The 22,672-nt window shown below is 37.0% G+C and overlaps 1 protein-coding gene, 1 long non-coding RNA gene and 1 other non-coding gene across 4 annotated transcripts in view; 1 reads left to right on the top strand and 2 right to left on the bottom strand.

The window, feature by feature from the left end:
* The window catches only part of LOC135848503 (uncharacterized), a 66,468-nt gene that overhangs the window by 35,019 nt on the left and 8,777 nt on the right, over nt 1–22,672 (bottom strand). The gene's annotated exons all lie outside the window — the stretch shown is intronic.
* LOC135847992 (uncharacterized) lies at nt 15,222–22,171 on the top strand. The gene is made up of 2 exons (XM_065367755.1): nt 15,222–16,058; nt 21,410–22,171. The coding sequence occupies exons 1-2, from the start codon at nt 15,236–15,238 to the stop codon at nt 21,802–21,804; spliced, it is 1,218 nt and encodes a 405-aa protein (XP_065223827.1). The 5' UTR covers nt 15,222–15,235; the 3' UTR covers nt 21,805–22,171.
* Nucleotides 20,624–20,698, bottom strand: TRNAA-GGC (transfer RNA alanine (anticodon GGC)). The gene has a single exon. It is a non-coding gene; the product is annotated as a tRNA-Ala (tRNA).

The raw sequence follows: 22,672 nt of genomic DNA, 5'->3' as shown, positions 1-22,672 counted from the left end.
TTTCGGAAAGAAAAAAAAGTTTTCTCACTTTCCATCGTCATAAAAGAGTTGGTACATATAAACTTGTATTTTTGCGAATCGAAATACACGAGGAACTTTTCAATATATTATAGAAGGTGTTTTTAAATTTTAATGAAGCTACATCGTTCGGTTATTTATATATATATTTTTTGCTTCGAAGTGAGGAGCGTTACTCGACTAATTCGACACTACGATGATGAATGATACGAGGGTGAAATTTTGTCATCTAAATAGGTAATCGTCGCCCTCTCTCTCACACACACAAACTATCTTTGCTTTCGCCTCTCACTCACAGCGCGTGTATAATTTTAATAGCGGAGGATCTCTAGGTTTTTTTTTCGCTCTCTGTCTCTCTCTTTCTCTCTGTGCTGGAGAAAGTTATGTGCCGGCTGTTCGCCCATACTTGGGTGCACGTTAAGTTTACTGATAGTTGGGTGACTTAAGACAGATTTTAAGTTCAGGCGCCATATGATAGATTACCTTTTCTACACAAGGTGGGTCTGGCTGATGCTTGGGTTGGGGTAGGCGCGAGATATTAAGGGGGCAAACGTGAACGCGAACGCGTCGACGACGTTATAAATTCTCTAGGCCTTCTTCGTCGCGAACGGAAAAGCACGTTGTTCGTTGAAATTTAAGCTTAAACTTACAAACTTAAACAAGTTGCGAATTTACACGAGTTACATTTGACATAACGTTGATTGAGTGCTTTTAAATTATTAAAGTAGTTCTCGCTCAGTCGACTCGCGTCGCCGTTGCAGATCTTTTTCTCTCTCTCACACTAATACGTAATACAGCTTATTTTTCTATAATAAATAATGAGACATTCTCAAATTCTCTAGACCTCTCTGTCTTTCTCAGCCTCAAATTGAGAGAAAATATTCGATTTAGACGCTCCTCGCGCTTTCTTTTGTGCCCATATATATTTACAATATTCACCTATATCTGTAGAGCTTAATATTGAGGCACTATTTACGTATCTATATAAGAGTAATATATTCGTCGATATTTTATTTCTCGTCGAGTTAACCAAGCGAAATGGAAACATAAAAATATGAATATTTTCATTTCGACAAATTTTCAAACAATTTTTAATCTCGAGACGGCTTTTTCGCGTCTTCTTCTTCTTCTTCTTCTCCTCATTCTTGATACGTTACATATGTAGGTATCTCAGATAAAAAATAAAAAAAATACATTCAGGATACATTCCAATGCGTCACGTTATCGTTATAATAATAATGTTTTCGACGAAAAATATTCGTTCAAAAAAGGATACTCGTACCTACCTACTTCCAGAAAAATATATCCCACATCTCAGTTGCACAACAAATAACACTGGCAAATTTCACGCTTAGTTTGAGTTCTGCTTACGTATAGTGAAAATTACCAACGAGATTTTCGTTTTCGTTTACCTACTGAAGAAATCTCACAGTGTGTGAGGGTGGAAGCATAATACCCACTAAAGAGAGATACATGGCAGCTCAGACACACACACGGGAAAAATATTAAACCATGTTCTCGGTTCCGCGTTGATGTGAATGCCACCAAGTTACACATTAATTAACAACACGAATACGTAGTTATTCAGTTATTCATGGTGTCAGGTGTACCTAACGTTGAGATTTTTCTTCACAGCTGAGGTTTGCATAAGGATGAGGCTATAGAGTAAACCTATAACACGTTTTCTTTAGCTCGAGATGTACGTACAAGGTGTTCTAGAAAAGGGCATGAATTATGATTAACAGGCCTCGAGGCCATTTTCAACCAAGTTCATGTTCCTATTCGTACATCTTGTGCAAAAAGACAATTATGATACATATTTGAAAATTCCAACCAATCTTCGTACAAATATGATTGGATAAGTAAGCAAGTAGGGCAAATCGTGAAAAAAATGCTGTTTTTTCTGCTCCTGTCGCTACCCAGCCTGTTTTGAAAAAAATGGTCTAGTCCCGAATGAAAATATTTGAGATTTTGTATCTGACGTCGAAATCCTAGACCACTTTTTCAAATCGCCTATAAACTACATATTAGATTTTTGAAAAAATGTCGAGCTCAAAACTGGTTCATAATTTCTGGGATTTCCAAAAAAGTGTCATGAGATTATTCAAAATGGGTCAAAATTTGTCGAGAAATTAGAATATCGGTCCTTGAGCATTTTTAAGAAATTTTGAAACCAAAAATTTCGTTATAATTGTTGGATTTCCTGCTTGAAAAAGTTGTCATACGACCTATCAAAATGGGTTGAAATTTCAGTAGAAAATCTAAAATTGCTATTAAAACTTTTGTGGCGCACTTTTCTTTTTATAGTTTTTTTTTTATATTTATAATTAATTTAATATAAAGATAATTTAAAGTATTTTATTTATATTTTATTTAAGAGTTTTGAGTGTGAAATTTAGTTAATTACGAAAACTGGGTCACACGAATAGAAAGTCCCGGGTTGTATTAATAATAATGTAACTATGCTTTACGTCTCTTGAAAATTTAAATCCAATTTGAACGAAACCGAACTACATCAAAAGAACATGTGCGAAGACCCCCTGACACCAAAATTAATTTTTGAAATTGTAGCGAATTTTTAAAAATTTAAAAAATCTCCAAAAAACTGTTTCAAGAGAAATTTCTGAGCTTATTTTGAACAGAGTGTACCAATTTGAATCATTCTTTTGATTCAATTCTCACACACCACTATCTACTAGTTTTGGACCCTTTCTGGAGCGACCAGTGATTTCTTAATTTTCTCTATGAACTTTTAAATCTCTCGACTATACGAAGGCCAAAAAGGAACTTAAAAACCAATAAATTTGGACAGTCGACCGTTCTAGGTGGTTAACGCCCAGCTTCAAGAGTGTCAGTTCAAAAGACATAGATTTCGTTGAACCTACCAATTTTATGAGGGAAGAGAGGACCTCCTTGAAGGGATAGAGCATCTTCGGAGCAAATCAGAGCAGCTGTTCCTCATAAAAAACCGCTTTGGTGGGAGTGGCGAAATGACATCCTTACCTATGGAGCCAAGATCAGCAAAAATTATGTGAGTGGCCTGAGAGACGACTTTGGGAAACCATACTGACGGGTCAATGACCTTCAAAGAACAGTCAGGAAGGTGACGACCTTTGGATGTACGTCAGACAAATCAACAGATGACCTTGAGAAGTCACTGAAGTCAGACAGACAGACAACGACTTTGGGAAGCAATATGGTGAGGCTTAGAGACCAGTCAGGAAGGTAGGTGACCTTGAGAGAAGAGACGGACAAACCCACAGATGACCTTGATCAGCTAGATAGACAGGTCAATGACCTTAAGAGGTCAGTCAGGCAGACAACGACTTTGGGTAGATATACTGACCGGTGAATGACCTTTAGAGACCAGTCAGAAAGGTATACGACCTTGAGAGGTAAATCAGATGAATCCACAGACAACCTTGACAAGCCAGACAGACAGGTCAATGACCTTAAGAGGTCATGTCAGGCAGACAACGACTTTGGGTAGCTATACTGACCGGTGAATAACCTTTAGAGACCAGCCAGAAAGGTAGGTGACCTTCTGAGGTGAAACAGACAAACACACTGACGACCTTGAGAAGCCCAATAAACAGGTCAATGACCTTAAGAGGTCAGTTATGTAGCCAACGACTTTGGGAAACTATACTAACTGATGAATGACTTTTAGAGACCAGTCAGACAGGTAGGTGACCTTGAGAGGTGAAACAGACAAATCCACAGACGACCTTGAGAAGCCAGATAGGCAGGTAAATGACCTTAACATGTGATCCGTGCAGCCAACGACTTTGGGAAGCTATACTGTAGCCCTTAGAGGCCAGTCAGGAAGGTAGGTGACCTTGAGAGAAAAGACAAACAATCCCACAGACAACCTGGAGAAGCCAGATAGACAGGTCAATGACCTTAAGAGGTCAGTCAGACAGACAACAACTTGGGGAACTTATACTGACCGGTGAATGACCGTTTACATACCAGTCAGAAAGGTAGATGACCGTGAGAGGTGAAACAGAGAAATCCACTGACGATCTTGAGAAGCCAGACAGACATGTCAATGACCTTGAGAGGCCAGTCATGCAGCCAACGAATTTTGGGAAGCTTTACTGCAACCTTTAGAGGTCAGTCGGGAAGGTACATAAGTCTTGAGAGAAGAGACAGACAAACCCGCAGGCGGCCTTGAGAAGCCAGAGTGACTGGTCAATGACCTTAAGAGGTCAGTCATGCAGCCAACGACTTCAGGAAGCTATAGTGCGGCCTTTGAAGGCCAGTCAGAAAGGTAGGTGGTCTTGGGAGAAGAGACAGACAAAACCGCAGATGACCTTGAGAAGCCAGACAGACAGGTCAGTGACCTTAAGAGATCAGTCATGCAGCCAATGACTTTTGGGAAGCTATACTGCAACCTTTAGAGGCCAGTCAGAAAGGTAGGTGACCTTGAGAGAAGAGACAGACAAACCCGCAGACGACCTTGAGAATGCAGACAGACAGGTCAGTGACCTTAAGAGGTCATTCAGGCAGCCAACGACTTTGGGAAGCTATAGTGCGGCCTTTAGAGGCCAATGAGAAAGGTAGGTGACCTTGAGAGACGAGACAGACAAACCCGCAGACGACCTTGAGAATCCAGACAGACAGGTCAGTGACCTTAAGAGGTCAGTCAGGCAGACAACGGCTTTGGGAAGCTATACTGGCCGGTAAATGACCTTAAGAGGTGAACCATCTAGAACAGTAGAGAAATTGTCCAATCAGCACCGACCAAAGTTATACGTTCGAAAGTTCTTTTTTGACCCCTCCATTTTTTTTTCAAAAATTCACCAAAAATACAAAAATGAACTTGAGGTCTTAAAATTTTAGTTACAGCTTACGAGTGTTTTAAGACATGCCCTTCTGATGGGATCAAATCGGAGAAGGACCAGTTCAAAAGGTTTCCATTGAAAGGAAATTTTTACAAAAGTAATATATTGTTGCTTCATCATTTTTTCGCCATTTTTACGCCTTTCCATGAATTTTTTTCCTTTAATTTTCTAAAAATTGTCAAATATTATGATCAAATTTTGGGCTCAAAATATATGACACTTTCAATAATTTTGAAAATTATCATCCAATTTGTGGCTTAAAATTTCTTTTAAAAACACTTGAAAAACATTTTCGTCGAAACGCTTGAATTTATCGTGAAATTTTAACCCATTTTGACATTTTTTCCGGTCGAATGTTACGAAAAGTTCAGCTCTTATCTTGAAAATTCAGCTTTCAGCTTTTCAGAATTTTATGGCTGGATTTTGATCGTATTTACGGCGAACTGAGTAGGCAATTCTTTTGACACCATCAAATAATGTCAAATCCTCCGGTTTCTATCAGATTTTTCCGACAATTTTTTTCGGGTACGTTGGAATGTGAATGGTAGAGAAAGTGAGGGTGGTGAAGGTGGGAGGAAAAGTTTGAACTTCGCAAATTTATTCACGCAGATATTTTCGATTTCTGACAGCTACCTTTTTAAAAATTTGAAAAATCACAAATACAAATTATGAAGGCAGTTTTTCATCTGTTCGTACCTAACAAACAAATAATTATCAAAATATGATTTCAAGGACTCCCCCTTCCTCCCCATATATAACAATTTCATTAATTTCAAAAAGTGAAGTAACAAATTTATATCAACTCGATGTCGCCGACTCCAAATATTGGTTTATTTTTTCAATTCGATCCCTTTAAAGCCCCCCTCCTCCCTACCTTCTTCAACAAATGTAGGCACTTCGAATTCACCCAACTCATCCAGACCAAAACGAACGAGAAAAAAATCGAAAAAGAAACGGGAAAAAAATATTCGACTTAGTATAGTATACCCTACGCGATAAATCTGGCATCATACTATCCAAGTACGAGCTATTTAGTTCCACGCCATTAAGCAAGTTTTTGTCGGTACCTTTTAGCTTTAATTTAGCATTGTGGTAGACTAACAAGTATCTGAGACGGTTGCCCTCAACACCTGTCAAATGCAAACCACCTGTAATAACTTAAGATACACTTTCGCCTCTCATCGTACGAGCGCAAAAAAATTTTAATGCCGTCCTCAAACGGCGTCAAATAAGTTATTCCCACTTCTTTGTAGATGTGCTCTTATTTGCCGACGAAATTATCTTCAAAGAAATATAACGAACGAACTTGCTAGGAATTTCGCTTGATGAATAAAATGTTTTATGTAATTTAACGCGTTGGCAAAGTTTTTCTAACATAGAACTACCATACCAAGCTATATACCGCCTTCGTCATCGTCGCATCGTCATCCTTTTTCATAACAAAATATTACCAGTACACTACTGAATTAAATTTTGTTTCGTGTATAGAATTGAATTTGCTGAAGAATTGAATTCATTATTGCAGATGCGGTATAGCGGATAAGTTTTTTCTCTTCTTCTTACATAAGCAGCTTCTTTCACATCTGCATCGCGGTTTTATATACGAGGATATTTCTTTCTCGTTCTCGTCTTGTTTTCTCTTTTGTCGCGACTAATTTCGCTACAAAGGACAAGTAAGCGTCTCTAACACCAAGTTCAACTTTTGTCAGCAGAAAAAAAACAGAGGAAAAAACACCTAGGTAAATATTCTACGACCGAAATTTACAAAGTGTGATTTGTAGCGAGATGTTTCACTATATATACGGTGCTCGGCTCGTTAAAGCGTCGTTTCGCTGATCATCGTCGTGTCAAACTGTGCGTACGTAATATTTCCGTCCTTGTGTATTAAGGCGCTATTCATAGGCGTTATTATGAAATCGAGTACATATTTTTCAACGAATGTTGAAAAATTATATAAAGTATTTTTCGTCTACATTTTCGCTAATGACGGGGTTTAACGTTAAGAATATACCTACTTGACTGAAACCGAACTGTTCGTCTGTTCTCCAAGTTTGATATGAACAGAATCATTTTTTGTTTGGTATTGTTCAAGTTCAGTCGAATATGTTTCTTGATAGGTAGGTACTCACTTTCAGGATTCATTTTTCCCCGTCTTAATTTATACACATTACACAAGTAAGTTTCACACTTTTAGGCCAGCTCTTACAAAAGCATCATTAGCAGAATCAATCATTGAAAAATTAAAAATTCATCCAGAATTTTGATTATGTAGAGGGCTTAAGAGACGAGTAGCCTGAGATAAATAATGAACTAGGAATAAACTTAAAATGAGGCTGACATTTAAAAACTTATTACAAATTTTTATTTTTTTGAGTCCATTTTGGAGAGCCACCGCCCTGATAAATTTATATGTATAAAAATCGTAGAATATGCACTCACCAGACTTCTTCCGCTGATGTGCCACGCCACTTATACATAGTTACACATTTGAATCTGAAACAAAACAAAACATACTTAGCACATTTTTAAAAAATCAAACCATTTAAACGTCCATAACTACTGAACTAGGAAAGCGAAAATTATTTATAAGTCATGATAGGCTATGAGAAGATCTACCTATAATGTCAACTTGCAGAATATTGTTTTTTCATTTTTCGTTTTATTCGGCAAAATTGGTACATATTTTTTTCTCATATCAGTCGACAAATTTTTAGTTGCACCCCCCCCCCTTAACAAAAAATTTTTGGTTTTCATATGACTTAATCTGTTAAATAACTGCATTAAATTAAATCTAATTAGATATGGCCATTTTATTGATTTAATGAGATGACATTTTTTTTTGAGCATCCAGGGACGAAACTAGAGGATTTTTGGGTGTCCACTGAAAACTTTCCAATTGATATCAGAAAAAAATACCAATTTTTCAGAATAAGACAACAAGTTTTCAAAATACCTACTTACCATAAAGTAAGATGTATGCTGACAAATTTTGGTGATTGATAAAATATTGGTACAATTTATGAACATTTTCATTTTTCCACTCTGAATTTTTGGAAGCTTTGAATATGTTTATCTATATAGTTCAGTGGCAAACTGTAAGTAAGCGGCAAGTCATGATAAAGCTATGAAATTTGATATGGTGAACAAGGACACCAAAAGGAAATTTTTGAGCCCGGCAGCCCATCGCCAAGTCCCATAGGAAGGGAAGGAGGGTAATTAGGGGGGGTGGGTTCAACCCCCATTTTTCAAAATGGGGCTATCGGCGCGATATTGGTATCAATTCCATATGATTGAACCCCGCTGAGTTCGAAAATACCATTACTTTCAAAATCTGAGGAAGAGGCATGCCTCAAATTTGAGATTTTCTGAGTAAAGTTTTTGCATTCTTCTCAAAAATACCCCAAAATTACAGTTTTTCAACCCTAGACGACACGCTGACCTTCCATCGGCATTTTTATGGTCATTTTCGGATTCTACAGGTCAATTACAATGCGAATCGACCATCAATACTTTCGCATACCTCTACCGCGAGTGCACAGAGGGGTCAAAAGGGGTTAAAAATTGACAGTTTTTTGGCATTTTCTTACAAAAATCACGGTTTTTGAACTGTGCACCGGATACAATTGGCGGAAGAAGGTTCTAATGGTGATTTTCGAATTATACAGATCATATACTATCGAATAAGGCTCAGAGGCACTTTTTACACCCCTCCTGGAAGATAGTAGAGGGGGTCAAATTTGACTCTCATCTTGCTTATGTTGAATTAATTTTAGAAATGTAATTAATATATAAGTATACATTTGCTTACCATCGTGATAATAATGTTTGTATCGATGTTTTTCGTACCGCCGGAGCCAAATTTTCAATTATTTTTTCGATTCCAGCCACAGGAGGGGGGAGCACCATATGAGGGGTGGGTCCATTTTTCATGAGAAATCGACATGTATATCAAAATGTAGGTTTTCGAGGGCGCTGATTTCAAAAATGCTATCGATTTTTCATTTTTGTGCAACCCAAGGGGATGATACTGCATTCAAGGGGTGGGGGATGAAATTTTTCACAAAAAATCGACTTGTATATCAAAATGTAGGTTTTCGAAGACGCTGATTTCAAAAATGCCATCAATTTTTCATTTGGGTCCAAGCCAAGGCGATGATACTGCGTTCAAGGGGTGGGGGATGGAATTTTTCACAAAAACTCAACTTGTATAGAAATAGAGGTCAAATAGATCAACTTCACGAGTCAAGACTTTTTTTTATGTTTCAAATCAAAAAATCGCATTTTTCACAAACTTTCAATTTTTTTAAAACGACTTACGACATAATGCCATCCCAAATTTTTAATATGTTCTTTCTCGAAAACCTACATTTTGATATACAAGTTGAGTTTTTGTGAAAAATTCCATCCCCCACCCCTTGAACGCAGTATCATCCCCTTGGCTTGGACCCAAATGAAAAATTGATAGCATTTTTGAAATCAGCGTCTTCGAAAACCTACATTTTGATTTATACAAGTCAATTTTTTGTGAAAAATTTCATCCCCCACCCCTTGAATGCAGTATCATCCCCTTGGGTTGCACAAAAATGAAAAATCGATAGCATTTTTGAAATCAGCGCCCTCGAAAACCTACATTTTGATATACATGTCGATTTCTCATGAAAAATGGACTCACCCCTCATATGGTGCTCCCCCCTCCTGTGGCTGGAATCGAAAAAATAATTGAAAATTTGGCTCCGGCGGTACGAAAAACATCGATACAAACATTATTATCACGATGGTAAGCAAATGTATACTTATATATTAATTACATTTCTAAAATTAATTCAACATAAGCAAGATGAGAGTCAAATTTGACCCCCTCTACTATCTTCCAGGAGGGGTGTAAAAAGTGCCTCTGAGCCTTATTCGATAGTATATGATCTGTATAATTCGAAAATCACCATTAGAACCTTCTTCCGCCAATTGTATCCGGTGCACAGTTCAAAAACCGTGATTTTTGTAAGAAAATGCCAAAAAACTGTCAATTTTTAACCCCTTTTGACCCCTCTGTGCACTCGCGGTAGAGATATGCGAAAGTATTGATGGTCGATTCGCATTGTAATTGACCTGTAGAATCCGAAAATGACCATAAAAATGCCGATGGAAGGTCAGCGTGTCGTCTAGGGTTGAAAAACTGTAATTTTGGGGTATTTTTGAGAAAAATGCAAAAACTTTACTCAGAAAATCTCAAATTTGAGGCATGCCTCTTCCTCAGATTTTGAAAGTAATGGTATTTTCGAACTCAGCGGGGTTCAATCATATGGAATTGATACCAATATCGCGCCGATAGCCCCATTTTGAAAAATGGGGGTTGAACCCACCCCCCCTAATTACCCTCCTTCCCTTCCTATGGGACTTGGCGATGGGCTGCCGGGCTCAAAAATTTCCTTTTGGTGTCCTTGTTCACCATACCAAATTTCATAGCTGAATCATGATTTGCCGTTTATTGCTTAAAAAATACATTTTGCTACTGAACTAATAGCGTCCAGGTTTATGATTTGTCGCAAAATCAGTGGATTTCTGGGCCTAATATGCCCGATTTGACTCGTCACCACGAATCGTACAATAGATCTGAAAAGTATAGAGTGATACGTGAATTGGTTTTCTTGAACAGTTATGGTTTGGTTGCACTGTTTCAAAGATTTTTATATATATTTGATCTGGAGACGCGAACTTGGAAAATTATTCGTTCTTTGCCATACAGTTACGATAGTGTAGTCGAAGAATATTCGATCGTTAGCCAAAATGAAGCCGATGAAATTGTGTACATGACTATTAACAAATTATACCAGTTCTCTGCACCGAATCAAACTTGGATGTTGAAGAAGGAGTGGCCACTTTTCAAGTCTAAATCATGGCCATCACTTGATAAAATTCTTCCTTATGGGAATATTATAGGTATCCATAATCCTAAAATTCGTGGTACTTGATTACTCGTCATTAGCACCTATTTCAATCGATGTTTTGTATAATCTAGCTCTAATATTGTGTTCGTGTCAGTATTGCTAAGAATAAACCTTTATGGTGATACAAATATATTTATATTTTCATTTCTCACTTCAATATTCAACAGTCCAATCGGTGAAAAAAGAATCAAGCCAACTGACTTTTTTGAAGCACAAAATATTCAGTCACCTTTTTCTAGGTATGGGTTCAAAAGGCCTATAAAAGGAGGTACCTATTTTAGATTTTCATTGTTGGACCGAAGAGGAGGGGGTCTGAAAATCGTCGATTTTCAAAATGGTTCGAGCCCGAAAAAATTATCCGCAGGTTAGCAAGATGAAGAAGTGTAATCCGGTGTATGTAAGATTCGAACGCCTTTTTAAATATGTACATTGTACATAATTGATTTTTTTTCGATGGTTCCCAAAAATCTAGCACATTTAAAGGGTGCAAACCAAATTTCAGCTTTCTTGGCCAATTTGATGAGATACATATTGAGTTTTTCTCAATTTGGTCTTTCGATTTGATTTTCAAAAATTCACCAAAACTCGAAAAAAGCTTTTTAGCTTCTTGAAATAAATTCTTGAATTATAAATTTTCAAAAGCATTCGGCGTCGCTTTGCTCAGGCTAAATGATTTTCCTTTTCAATTATCTGACTAAAGTTTGAAGAGTAGAGAAATTGACTTCTTACCGAGAAAATATTCTTGTTTTACTTGATATTTCTCAAAATAAGGCCTCTTTATTTCAGTCAAAACTTCCAGAAAGCCACAACTATTGCTGAAATACGATACCAGAGAAAGTCCTAATTTTCACCGAAAATTCCTAAAGAATTTCTAATTTTTGCCAAAATTGATAGTCGGGAAGCCCACTTAAGGATAAATGGCACCCCCCCCCCGTCGATCCTCCGGGACAACTTTTTTCTTAAAGGGTGAGTCTTAAGGAACATTTCTAGCCCTTGTACTAAAAAAAAAAGTGGCCCTACATACAAAATGGCGGCCATTTTTATTGACTGGTCAGCCGAAATCGCAGATTTTGCGTTCCAACATAGGACTTGCACAAAATTTTTCAAACTGTACAAAAATAGATCGTAAGATCAAGCAAAAATTTATCACCTGTCAAAATTTCAAGAACTAAAGTGCGTTTTTCGATTTTTGGTGAATTTTTAAAAATCAAATTTAGGCCAAAAATGGGGAAAAAAATCAAAATTTTACCAAATTGACCAAGAAAGCTGAAATTTGGGATATACCCTATTTTCGACATGCCAAATCAATTGGAAACTGTTTCAAACCGTTTTGAGCTGTTCTGGAGCCTCCAGCAGATTTTTGAAACTCAAAACTCCCACAATATTTCACCAAAATGGAGTTGGAAAGCTGAAATTTATTCTGCAAACTAATTTCAATACGTTACGAAGTCAACTGCAGGGTATTTCAAGTCGTTTCAGAGATCCAGCGATTTTTGAAAATTACTGGAGCCTTCAGTAGATTTTTGAAACTTTAAATTTCCTGAAAATTTCATCAAACGGAGATGGAAAGTCAAAATTCATTCTGCAAAGTAATTTTAATACGCTACGAAGTCGTCTTCTCGTGAATTTCAAGTCGTTTTGGAGCCTCCAGCCACTTTTTGAGAGGTCGTATGGTGTATTTTTGGAAAATTGAAATTTCCAAGAAGTAGCTGGAAGCTTCAGAACCATTTGAAAGCACAATGTAGTCGACTTCATATCGTATTGAAATTAGTTTGCGAAGTAAATTTCAGCTTGCCAACTCCATTTTGGTAAAATGTTGCGGGAATTTCAAGTTTCAAACATCTACTGGAGGCTCCAGTAATTTTCAAAAAGTCGCTGGAGGCTCCAAAATGCTTTGAACTTACCTGAAGTTGTCTTCAGAGGGTGTTAAAATTGGAGTGTAGAGTAAATTTCAGCTTTCCATCTCCATATTTGATGAAATTTTGTGAGAATTTAAATTTTCAAAAATCTGATGGAGGCTTAAGGAATTTTCAAAAAGTCGCCGGAGACTCCGAAACGACTTGAAATCCCCCTGCAGTAGACTTCATAGCGTATTGAAATTTAGTTTGCAGAATTAATTTCGGCTTTCCAACTCCATTTGATAAAATTCTGGGGGAATTTCGATTTTCAAAAATCTGCTGGAGGCTCCAGAACCGCTCTAAACGGTTTGAAACAGTTTCCAATTGATTTGGCATGTCTAAAATAGGGTGTATCTCAGATTTCAGCTTTCTTGGTCAATTTGGTAAAATTTTGATTTTTTCTCTTCAATTTTGGCCTAAATTTGATTTTCAAAAATTCACCAAAAATCGAAAAACGCACTTTAGCACTTGAAATTTTGACAGGTGATAAATTTTTGCTTGATCTTTCGATCTACTTTTGTACAGTTTGAAAAATTTTGTGCAAGTCCTATTTTGGAACGCAAAATTTGCGATTTCGGCTGACCTGTCAAATCAAAATGGCCACCATTTTGTATGCAAAGCCACTTTTTTTGTTGAGTATAAGAGCTAGAAATGTTCCTTAGGACTGACCCTTTAAGAAAAAAGTTGTCCCAGAGGATTGCCGGGGGGGGGGGGTGCAATTTATTCTTAAGTGGGCTCCCCGACTATGATTCTTTTTAAAAAAATGAAATTTTGTCATGAAAAAAGAGAATTTTCAAGAGCTTTTGCCCTCGCTTTGCTCGAGCCGTAGTACTATTATTTTTTGAAAATGTTATAATTTCCTGAAAACTAAAATGTTGAAGCCATGAAAATCAACTACTATTTGCATCAAGAATGATGTTAGTATTTTGCGCTTCGAACAATCAGTTTTTTACAGTTTCTGTTCTGAGAGCAAATTTTTAAAAATTTTCAAGAATATGATATGAGGAAATATGCCTTCATCGCCTTAGCGATGATTAAATTAATCATCACCCTAGCGAGGATTAATAGAATAACTCCCTTAAACTGCAAGTATGGTAATGTGATAACTCCTACTACATCGCTACTCCTACTACTATGTTTTTATAACAATTCAATGTCATCGATATCCGCAGCAAGCGCATCGAACGATGCACCTACGACTATAAATAGAGCAACAGGGCCACGAGCCAAACTAGTTGTATTTTTCCAGTAAGTTGCATTTCCAACTGAACTTGATCTCGGATTCGGCGATGCATAAGCTGGTTCTTGGTCAGAAAGTGCATTTATGTAGATGCAAGTAGGCATATGAGGTCCCCCTAGTAGGACACTCAGCCCCTTTTATCCAGATATTGCCCACTCTTAGTGGTTAAAATGTTTCTCGTCTTTGTGATTTAAATAATCGATCGAATTTAATTGCGTTCTACTCTGGGTATTTTCCGATCCTGCTAGCCATCGGAAATACTTCTTGTCCAAAAAGGTACCTCGTGTAAGTAATACATTTCTGTCGATGCTGTTTATTATTGGGGACAGCCACTGAAAGAGGCAGAAAACATGGACAGTATGTGAGCCTGGTGAGTAAGTCACCATTTATTCCGAAATTGTGTACAGTTTCACAGTGTATGTAATTACCGCCTATTATCCATTAAAGTATATTAATTATAGTCTAATTCATTAACCCACATCGTAAAATAGAAAGCCAGAGCTTTTATTTATTATAAAATGACCCTATAGTTATTTTATACTCTATGACCTTTTTGATGTGTATTTTTTAATATTATTTCTGATTAACAATAAACATATCACTTTCGTGTAAATAGTATGAGCTTTATTGGTAATTAGAGATTATTGCTGTGAAGGGTAGATGGTATGACTGAAACCTCTCCAAGTATTGAGCTATCCTGGGCAAGGTTAATATTCCCTACCTAAGGGAATATTTCTTAACTCAATCACGTAAACAGGAATTCAGATAATTTCCCTCTTATCAAGTTATGCCAGATCTCACTCTATCAAATGTAAAATTAATTTGAGAAATTTTGGAAACACAACCAAATGAATAGAAAAATTGAATTTTTTGAAAATTTTAAATCGTTCAACATTTTGTGTTCAACTTCCCTTCCAAAATTTGTTTTGTTCGAACCAAATCTGGCCAAATGGCTGGAAAAATCGATGGGTGAATGATGGGGGGAGGGTGGTAGATCTGAGGTAAAAAGTGGGAAAAATCTAGCGGAGAAGCGAAAAATCAGAAAATAGGTATGTGTATTTCAGACTCACCCCCATTCCCCCTCCCCTGACAGCACGAACCGTGCTGTAAACGGAGTACCTCACATGCATCCTTGTATTGAAGACTACTTTTAAACTGCGTACTCGCGTACTAAATTTCAGTTAAAATTAAAAAAACTGACATGTTTTTTCATTTTGAAAATGATATGATCGCATTTCACTTAGAAAACTTTTTGTTTCATTTTTCAGAAGTAAAAAATCGCCAATCATGAACGCCGCAGAATCGATCGAAGCAGCAGCTGATCAACATAAGCAAAAGAACTTGATCAGAAGTCAGTACAAAGACGTTATGGTCAAAGTCGACGAAGATATTTACTACCTCGACCGGCTGCAACTAGCTCTAAAGTCGAAATATTTTGAAAAATTATTCACCGAAGATTACAGCGATAAAAACAGCGACTTGGTAGAACTCCCATTGATGGACACCGATACATTTTCCGCCGTTGTTGACATGATTTATGGCGAAGAATTGAAATCTGTTGTTAATTCCGATAATTTTGTATCCTTGTTGATGGCTATGGATTATCTTCAGATGGATATCGATCCGGAAACGTATAAATCTCTCGCAAATGGACAGTTGGGCTGGAGTAAACCCTTGCATAAGGATATTTTCAAGTTGAATTATTTCATTGCGGATGACGCAAAATACGAGTATTTATTACCGATTGTTTTTCAACATCTGTCCGGACATTTGGAAAAGCTGCAAGATCGTGATGAAATTTTATCGATCAAGTTTGATCACATCGTCAAAATTATTTCCAACAGAGAAGCGTCGAGTTATATTACTCAATTCAGAACGGTTAGTAAATTGTGCGCTAGATGGATCTGTCACGATATGGAAAATCGATTGCACCTTGCTTTGAATCTTGTGAATGCTGCTAGATTCAGATTTCAAATTTCAAATAAGATTTCTCATCAAGATTTCAACTTAGAATTGTCCTCCAACAAAGAGCATCTGAACCAAAATTCAATTTCAACGTACATTCACAAATTGATGATGTATTGTGGGGAAATCCGCTGCCCAGAAGCTGGTAAGTAACATATTTTATATCATGAATAATGGAATAAGTTGGCCTATAGTCTGATTCAGTTGTGAAATTTTTTCGTTGTTGCTTCAGTGCGGTTTGATTAATAAAGCAAATCAAACTAATTATTATTTTTCACCTTCACCATGACAAGAAAGTATTCCAAGTGACATAAAAATTTTTGTACTTGATAAAACTAAAAGGGAATCTGTAGAGGACTCCAAAGCATACTACCAGTGAAAATTCCAGGTGCTAAAACTATTTTTCGATCATTGAATTTTTCAAAATTCAAATTTATGAGAAAACAGTGAAATTCTATTCAACATTAAAGAACTTTTTTATTTCGAATAAATGCAAATTAATACGACTAGGTACGTAAAGTATGCGTTCTATGAGAAGATCTTGGAAAAAAAGGTCAACGGATCTCGGCTGAATTCATCGGAGACCTTCATTTTTACTTTAAAGTGACACCGAAAAAATTTAAGCTTCAGAATTGCCCTTAGAAGGGAAATACTTATGAGTCACGAAAAGGGAGAGAGAATGGAGTCCTTTCCGCTTGCTCAAATCGTAAAATTGACAACATATTCTAACCTGACGGCCACTGGACTATTGTTTCTACCTACGTTTGAGGCTCAAAAATGAAAAATTGTCGTTTTCGCGTGTCCAGGCATCAAATTCGGTCACTTAAAAAGTGACTTACTTAGTCACTAATCTCACTTGCAAGTCACATTTGTCACTATTTCGGCAATACTGGCCAAAAAAGTTACTTACTTGGTCACTTTTTTTAAAAATTTGTCGTGTAAAATAGATTAGGCAAAAATTTATCACCTGTGAGAATTTCAAGTGTTAAAGTGCGTTTTTCGATTTTTGGTGAATTTTTGAAAATCAAATTTAGGCCAAAACTGAGGGAAAAAATCAAAATGTTACCAAATTGACCAAGAAAGGTGAAATTTGAATTTTCAAACTTTCGCCAAAAATCGAAAAATCAATTTGTCCAGTTGAAATTGAAAATTTGTTTTGAAAATTTATTAAAATGTTTGACCTTGAAACCTCTATGATTGGTATTGTAACACCATCGAACACCAATACCATGTCAAAATTTCAAGAGCTAAAGTGCCTTTTTCGATTTTTGGCGAATTTTTGAATAGGTACCTAGGTATCAAATTTAGGCCAAAAATGAGGGGAAAAATCCAAATCCTACCAAATTGACCAAGAAAGCTGAAATTTGGGATATACTTACCCTATTTTGACACACCAAATCGATTGGAAACTGTTTCAACCCGTTTTGAACAGTTCTGGAGCCTCCAGCAGATTTTTGAGACTAGAAATCTCCCGAAATTTTATCAAATGGAGATGAAAAGCTGAAATTCATTCGGCTAACTAATTTCAATACGCTACAAAGTCGGCTGCAGGTGGATTTCAAGTCGTTTTGGAGCCTTTAGCTACTTTTTGAAAATTACTGGAGTCGCCAGATTTTTGAAACATGAAATTCCCACAACATTTTATCAAATGGAGTTAGCAAGTGATTTCAATACCATATGAAGTCGACTGCATGGTGGTTTCAAAATTGTTTTGAAGCTTCCAGCTACTTTTTGGAAACCTCAATTTTCCAAAAAAAAACTCCATACAACCTTTCAAAAAGGTAGCGTATTGAAATTAGTTTACAGAATGAATTTCGGCTTTCCATTTGATAAAATTGTGGGAAATTTCAAGTTTCAAAAATTACTGGAGGCTCCAGTAATTTTCAAAATGTCGCTGGAGGCTCCAAAACGACTTGAAATCCACCTGCAGTCGACTTCGTGGCGTATCGAAATTAGTTTGCGGAATGAATTTCGGCTTTCCATCTCCATTTTGATGAAATTTTGGGAAATTTCATTTCGAGTTTCAAAAATCTACTGGAGGCTCCAGTAATTTTCAAGAAGTCGCTGTAGGCAACTAGGCTCCAAAATGACTTGAAATCCACCTACAGTCGACTTCTTAACGTATTGAAACTAGTTTGCAGAATGAATTTCAGCTTTCCAACTCCATATTTTGATGAAATTTTGTAGGAATTTCGAGTTTCAAAAATCTGCTGGAGGCTCCAGAACTGCTCAAAACGCGTTGAAACAGTTTCCAATCGATTTGGCATGTCGAAAATAGGGTATATCCCAAATTTCACCTTTTCTTGGTCAATTTGGTAAAATTTTGATTTTTTCCCTCATTTTTGGCCGAAATTTGATTTTCAAAAATTCACCAAGAATCGAAAAAGGCTTTTTATGACTTGAAATTATGACAGGTGAAATTTTTGCCTGATCTTTCGATCTACCTCTGTATGGTATAACAAATTTCGTGCCAGTCCCATGTTGGAACGAAATATCCGCGATTTTGGCTGACCTGTCAATCAAAGTGGCCGCCATTGTAAGTATTAGGGCCACTTTTTTTTTGAGGACAAGGACTAGAAATGTTTCTTAGGACTCCCCCTTTGAGGAAAAAAGTTGTCCCGTAGGATATACGGGGGAGGGGGCGCAATAAATCCTTATGCGGGCTCCCCGATCAACATAATAAATATATAAGCACTTACATACTTATTTGCTCTCATTTCTCAAATTTTTGGTCACTTTTTTGCTGTTTTTCAGTAACTAAAATCACTAAAAAAAAATTTACGAGGAAATAGTGGATTTCATGCCTGCGTGTCTCTTTATGTAGCCCACTGGCCACTTTGCTTGAAATTTAATTTTTTCCAAAAAATTATGACTTTGAAAATCTAAGCACAGCAAAAAATGATAAAAAACCGTTTTTTGAAAGATTTTTATTTTTTTGAGATGTTGCACCGATTTTTGAGCTGCATAAAAAATATATGTTATACCGTCCTTGGAGTGTAACTAAATTTCTGAAAAAATTTCGCAGAGGGTACTGTTAGACTGTATTCGAGCACATATGGTAATAGTAATGAGGATGAGAAATATTCCTTAGCGAGTGAAAGATTACCAGTAGCCTTATACGGCTCTTTGTAATATCAAGAAGGAACTATTTGCACTTACCCCTTGCTAGCTCTGCAGCTATTACTATATTGTCGGATACGTCAACATAAATACCAACCAATGTATAAATTAGGTCCACTTTCGCGGAATAATAACACATTTGTTAGTTTCTCCAATGTAATCGGTGTAACAAATTACATTCTCTTAATTATAAGGTTTTCTTCAAATATATACATTCACCAATTTACGAATTTACCAGAAAGCGTAATTAGAACAGAGACACTATGCTCGACCGCCTAATCATGTTAGATTCACCAAAGAGTACTTAACTAAGGTGCACTGGGGGAAGTTGGAATTCGGGGTAAGTTAGAAAACTTGCTCTAGCGCCTAGAGGTTCATATCTGGCGAAATGCCACTAAAGGTGACTTGAGGGTACTACCCCTACTTCATCACGGCATAAAAATTTTCGCGATTCAGTTTCATTTTAGATGTCTTTGGTTCAATTGTATTTTGTTGTTGTTTTGAACTTATTTTGAATTTGGTCCAAAATACAGACTTTCTATTTCTTAGTTTTTCGCATATAGCGGACGAACCGTGCGTCCTAGTGAAAATCTGATGAGAGTGATCTCAAAGAGAATTAAATTCTCTACAATTTTGTTTCTATGCAATTTTTCTAGGACGCTCGGTTTGTGATCTACGTCTTTGCAAAGTTTAGCCTGTTCTGACTTCCCCCAATTGGGGTAAGTCAGGACAGTTTATATTTTATTCCACTGAGCGCAAGCTACTGTGTCAATCGCGCTCAAATTTTTACCATATGCTAAGAACCCTTATGGGAACCTACATAATAAATTTGATCCATATTGGTTCATTAGAAGGGGAGTAACAGCTGGTCAAAGTTGAAATTGCGAAAAATCATTCTGACTTGCCCCGGTGCACCTTACACAATTCCACAACAGGGCAACTAAGATGATGTGGTTGATTGCTTTATTAAGCCTCGGATTCACCAATGAAGATACTAATTAACCGAACCCTAAAAAGGGTAGACTGGGAAAAGGAATACGTTTTCAAACGATTAAGTCGAAGGAAAACGGACCAAATGCTCAAGTCCACCGATTCATAGATCGCCTAAGTATTGGTCTATACTACACTCACGTATCTACGACTTGACAAATGAACAAGAAGTGATTTCGTGATCGAACCTAGCTTAAGTTATATGTACCTAAAGCACCTAAAAGTTCCTAAATCGATCTCGAAAGCTGATAGGCTCGCGCTACTTTTACCAAAAGATGGGGGAAATATACTAACCAATCATAAAATAGAATGATGTAATTATGCGAATTCTCCGCCCATATAATAATATTGGCGCGGACCCCCTGGTGTGATGGAATATTATCCAGACCACCCTGCTGGTATTCGATAATATTCGAATTTGCAAGTACCTACACTTTACCATAATAAATCAAACGATCCCTAATTTGTCAAGACCTAAAGGATGGATTTACCAAGTCCTATAGGATCTTCCCCAACTTAAGAATTCAAATAAGAAGTCTCTTTTCTTTTACTGACCTATAATTGACCTGTTTTCTAATGCATCTAACGTACGAAAAATTCGTGCCCAGCCTGGGAATCGAACCCAGGCCCTCCGGATTGCCGGTCCAGCGTGCATTCCACTACACCACTGAGGCAACGAGATTAATCGCCGTTTTAGATGCATTATCAAACAAGGTACGTTTCCGAGACCAGTACAAAGACTAGGTACATCGGAGGTTTTTGTATGTGCCGAATACACAAATCCTACTAAAAGAGACTTCTTATTTGAATTATCTCACTGGCCTAAAAGTAATTTCCTTGCAGGTTGCCTACCTGTACTTAGTACAACTTAAGAATCGTTATAAGATGCACTGAGAGGACAGTGAGGCCATAATGCCACCTTACAGTACCCCCTAGCTTTTTTTCTACAATTTTTTTTTTTTTTTTTTTTTTGAAAAACATTTCAACACACATACCTAGACCTACATAAATGTGACTATTTTCCGCGAAAGTTTCGAAATTTTTGGAGCATCCCCTCCGGAGAACGATTTCAAATTTTGAGCAAGTATGGGCACATTCTTCGAGCTGTACGGAGGGGGGGGGGTCGACTCAGATATTTTTTCGAGATGAACATTTTGGATGAGTTTCGTCAAAATTTAAACTGAAAGGCTCTTTTTGGCTGGCAGTGGTAGTGTATTTAGGAGTCCTCTATTGATTCCCTTTGATTGCCTTCTTCTGGTCGGTAATTTTTTATCCCGTTCAGGTACATACGGCTCTTATAAGGTGTGCTTAAGTATGATTATAAGTTTGGTTATAGAAATATGTTGTTAAATTCCAATCTAATATTGATATATTTTTTTTTTTCAGTCAATTCTGAGCCTGTGGAGACGACATGTGCACGCGATGAATGTAATGATAATGAAAATTTATGTGCCTCTGATTCCGGTGAAGACTGTCGCATCTTATTCAGTCGAGAACCGAAGTTGGAATCGTTCTTGAAGAATAGCAACTTTTACGATATCACAGTCCAAGCTGGTGAAAAATTTTACAAACTTCATCGATCTGTGTTGAAATCGGAGTCTGTGTATTTCGAGGACCTCTTTTCTAAAGAGCACTCCGAGTTGGCTGCTCAATGCAAAGGAATACCACCAAGCCCTCCGAGTAAAGATAAAATATATTCGCTAGATGAAATTGATTCAGCCACATTCGACATGATAGTTAATCACATGTATGTACTTGGGAAAAGTCGAACCTACTTGTGACGTTATCGTTCGTTTATTCAAGTCTGTCCATGTTTTAAAAATAGACAATTTGAAGAATCCTTGTTCTAAGTGGATAAAGGCCAATTCCGAAGACATCGATGCCGAAGATGTTACTGAAATTTTATATTTCATTCACCTACAGGCCGATTATAAAGATCTGAATCGACTTTTTTTATCTAGATATATCGTCGACTCGTGGCCTAAAATAGATAACTTGGCACAGTTTGCAGACCTTTTCAAGGCGATTGCCTTGCCCGAAGGGATCAACTCGACCGATGAAAATAAAGCATATTTGTTTGATAAAGTTGATCAAGAAACTTTCCAACTGATAATCGATTACATTTACTTCGATAAAACAGATTTTAAGGAGGACTGCAACCTTGTGAGAGTGTTGAAAGCGAGCAATATGTTTAAAATTGAGAAATTAGTCGAAAAATGTATAGATCATTTGATAAGGCGGTACGACAAATTGAGTTTGTCAGATGTCAAAGAAGTTTTGATTCTTTCTCTGGAAGATTTCCAGTATCACGAGGTTCTAAATACAATCTATCTAGTACAATACATGATGCAGTGGCCCGAGGTGGACGTGAAATTGTTTTGTACCATATCTTACGAGTGCTTGGAAAATATGCTATTGTCGAATGATTTGTGTTTCAATGATCCGAGCGATCTGCTGGGTATTTGCTCGAAATGGGTCGTACACGATGTGGAAAATCGATATCGCCTCGTAGCTCGAATCGCATTCGCAATAAGTCGAAACCGCATAGCAAACTGTGACGATTACCGTATCGAAAATCCTTCGAATTTGAAGCAATGCACGCAAGATTTTGTCAAAAATAAGATATGGCAAGTTCTTTCCTCAACTTCA

The sequence above is a fragment of the Planococcus citri genome, chromosome 5 (genome assembly GCF_950023065.1).
Source record: "Planococcus citri chromosome 5, ihPlaCitr1.1, whole genome shotgun sequence".
NCBI classification, from domain to species: domain Eukaryota; kingdom Metazoa; phylum Arthropoda; class Insecta; order Hemiptera; family Pseudococcidae; genus Planococcus; species Planococcus citri.
This window is presented reverse-complemented; position numbering and strand designations above follow the sequence as displayed.